The sequence below is a fragment of the Cyprinodon variegatus genome, unplaced genomic scaffold (assembly GCF_000732505.1).
Source record: "Cyprinodon variegatus isolate N-32 unplaced genomic scaffold, C_variegatus-1.0 Scaffold1029, whole genome shotgun sequence".
NCBI classification, from domain to species: domain Eukaryota; kingdom Metazoa; phylum Chordata; class Actinopteri; order Cyprinodontiformes; family Cyprinodontidae; genus Cyprinodon; species Cyprinodon variegatus.
The window spans coordinates 203,422-206,634 of NW_015151482.1; the positions used below are offsets into that span (position 1 = coordinate 203,422).

The 3,213-nt window shown below is 51.8% G+C and overlaps 1 protein-coding gene across 6 annotated transcripts in view; it reads left to right on the plus strand.

Moving 5' to 3' along the window:
* LOC107100933 (lethal(3)malignant brain tumor-like protein 4) overlaps positions 1–3,213 on the plus strand; it is a 15,649-nt gene that overhangs the window by 5,540 nt on the left and 6,896 nt on the right. For all 6 annotated transcript variants that reach the window (XM_015399623.1, XM_015399627.1, XM_015399622.1 and 3 more), the window contains exons 9-15: positions 225–310; positions 395–505; positions 579–693; positions 777–876; positions 954–1,082; positions 1,216–1,299; positions 2,400–2,473. In XM_015399623.1, the coding sequence (XP_015255109.1) occupies positions 225–310; positions 395–505; positions 579–693; positions 777–876; positions 954–1,082; positions 1,216–1,299; positions 2,400–2,473 (699 nt within the window). The remainder of the gene's footprint in view (positions 1–224; positions 311–394; positions 506–578; positions 694–776; positions 877–953; positions 1,083–1,215; positions 1,300–2,399; positions 2,474–3,213) is intronic.

Here is a 3,213-nt window from a genome sequence, read left to right on the forward strand (position 1 = left end):
AGTACTCTGACTCTGCAGTACTCTGACTCTGCAGTGCTCTAACTCTGCAGTACTCTGACTCTGTAGTACTCTAACTCTGCAGTACTCTGACTCTGCAGTGCTCTAACTCTGCAGTACTCTGACTCTGTAGTACTCTGACTCTGCAGTACTCTGACTCTGTAGTACTCTGACTCTGCAGTACTCTGACTCTGTAATACTCTGAGTACCTGTTCTCTGGGTTCCAGGTCATCCCAGTCCGGAGCACTTTGTGTGGGACGACTACCTGCAGGAAACTGGTTCCATGGCCGCTCCCGGCGCGGCGTTCACTCTGGTGAGAAGTGGGCGGGGTCAGACAGGAGTACAATCAGAGAGCTTCTAGTGACTGACGGCTCCATCTGTGTCCTCGGCCAATCAGAGAGCTCCGCATGGCTTTAAGCTGAACCACAGACTAGAGGCGGTCGACAGGAGGAACCCCATGTTGATGCGCGTCGCCACGGTAACAGACACTGAAGACTACAGGGTGAAGGTACGGCACGGTTCCTTCCACCATCTTTGTGATGTCATAGAGCGAAGGGTGATGATCGGCTGCGGTTCCGCAGATCCATTACGACGGCTGGTCCACGCTGTTCGACGTCTGGCTGGACAGCGACCACGGCGACCTCCACCCGGTGGGGTGGTGCCAACGCACGGGTCACCCGCTGGAACCGCCCCCAGGTCAGATGGCCCTCCCAGGGATGGCCGGCTCTCAGTCAGGCCTGCTGTCAGAGTCCTGAAGCCTGTGTGTTGTCGTTGGACAGGTTCCACCCCGCTGCCCTCGCCGTCTCAGGGAGTCTGTCCCACCGCCGGCTGCAGAGGAGTCGGACACATCAAAGGAGCCAAATACACGGGACACCACAGGTACCGCCCCCCACACCTGGTCATAGTCCTGCCTTCTGGTGGGTTTGACCCACCTGCGTCCGTCTGTCTGTGCTCAGTGCCTTCGGATGTCCGTATTCTGACATCAACATGAGGAAGGAGGTGGTGCTTCCTGATCGGCTGGGAGGGGAGCGCTCCGTCACGCTTGTTCCGGTGTCCATCCATCAGCAGGCCTACCTGCCTCACAGGTAACCACAGAACAGCGCTGATTGGTCAGGGCTCTGCTGTAGAGAGCAGCTGACAGCAGGGGGCGCCGTGCCCTGCTGCTACGCTGCAAACGGAGCAGGAAGTGTTCTGATCACCTCCCTGTCTGTGGAGCAGGAGAGCAGCTGAGGAGAAGGAGGAGGAGTCACCAGAGGCGCCGCTGCTGCTCCCCCTGGGGAAGAGGAAGAGACCGGCGGACAGGTGAGACAGCTGCTCTGTGATTGGCTCTGCTCAGCCGGGGGTGGGGGGCTGTTCTCTGCAGGTTATCTAACCTGCTTTTATGTAACAGACATCTGAAAATATCCTCAGAGCCTCGGCAGCACCAGGAGAACCAGCAGAACCCGAACAGAACCACTAGGAGAACCAGCAGAACCCGAACAGAACCATTAGGAGAACCAGCAGAACCCAGACAGGAACATTAGGAGAACCAGCAGAACCCGAACAGGAACATTAGGAGAACCAGCAGAACCCAATGAGAGTTTAAGGACATAGAAACAGCAGAAATAATGTAGAATAACCTTTGGAACCAGAATAAACTACCAGTTTAAAGGAACTAGAACATCTATTAACCAACAGACTGCTGTATGAGGAACGTATGGAACCCAGTAGAACTATAGCAGAACCCCGTTAGAACCCTGGACTCAGAGTAGAACCCATTCTTTGGTCCTATCCATCTGCCTCTAAGAGCCACAGGAGAAAAATGTTGCATCACTGATGATGAGGAGGATAAGGATGATGATGATGTTGAGGATGATGAGGAGGATAATGAGGAAGAGGAGGATGATGATGATGAGGAGGATAATGATGATGATGATGTTGAGGATGATGAGGATGATGATGAGGAGGATGATGAGGATGATGATGAGCATGAGGAGGAGGATGATGATGATGATGTTGAGGATGATGATGAGGAGGAGGATGATGATGAGGAGGATGATAATGAGGAGGATGATGATGATGATGATGAGGAGGATGATGATGATGTTGAGGATGATGAGGATGAGGAGGAGGATGATGATGAGGGGGAGGAGGATGATGATGAGGAGGATGAGGATGATGATGATGTTGAGGATGATGAGGATGAGGAGGAGGATGATGATGAGGATGATGATGATGATGATGATGTGGAGTAGGATGAAGAGGAGGAGGAGGATGATGATGATGATGAGGACGATGATGATGAGAATGAGGATGATGATGAAGATGATGATGAGGAGGATGATGAGGAGGAGGATGATGAGGAGGATGAGGATGATGATGAAGATAATGATTTTTTCTGTTCTCTCTGTCTCCGCCCACAGATTGTCTCAACCAACCAAATTGCTGCGTGTGAAGCAGGAAGAGGAGGAAGTTCCTCTTAGAACCATCAGTCCAGGTATGTTCTATGTGTTCTGGTTCTGGAACCAGTTCAACTGTTGGCCCAGCAGAGGGCGCTCCTCAGCCCTTTATCACTCTATTTATATTCTGTCTGCCATAGATCTATAGAGGTTACCTCATAGAGTACTCTGTCTGTAACCATCTAATCGGACCAATCACAGCGCAGGAGGCGGCCCATAATGCAGCAGTGGTTTTACTGTAACCATAACAGCTGTTTTATTGGTTCCCTTTATATAAATATAATTTATTGGAGAAATTCACTCTCTAGATTGAACCCCTCCCCCCGGGGAGCAGTGTGGGGTTAAGGGTCTTGCTCAGGGAACCAGAGTGCAGCCGGAGTCTGCATCCTTCTCAGCGCCCTGCTCTGCCCACAGTGTCCTGATGGAGCTGTTTATACGTTTAAACTTTAAATAGAAAAGTTGAGTTTATGTCTTTGATCTTTTTCCGCGGACTCCGCTGTCATCACGCTCTCGCCGCTCCGTCAGGCCGCAGGTTCTATAAAGTTCTGAAGTTCTGCTGCTGGTCTTGGGTTCAGAACCTTTCTGGTGATCTTTGCACCATCACTGTTAGCTAGTCACCACCAGGGGGAGCTGTGTCCAGTCCAGGCAGAGGAAGAGGCTGGTTACCATGGAAACCAGTGTGCGGTGAGAGAGGGCGTGGCTGAAGTTGGAGATTAATCTGAATGAAACAAAGAACTGCGGCAGTTTGATGGTCTGCTGACTGCTGCAGGTCCTCCCC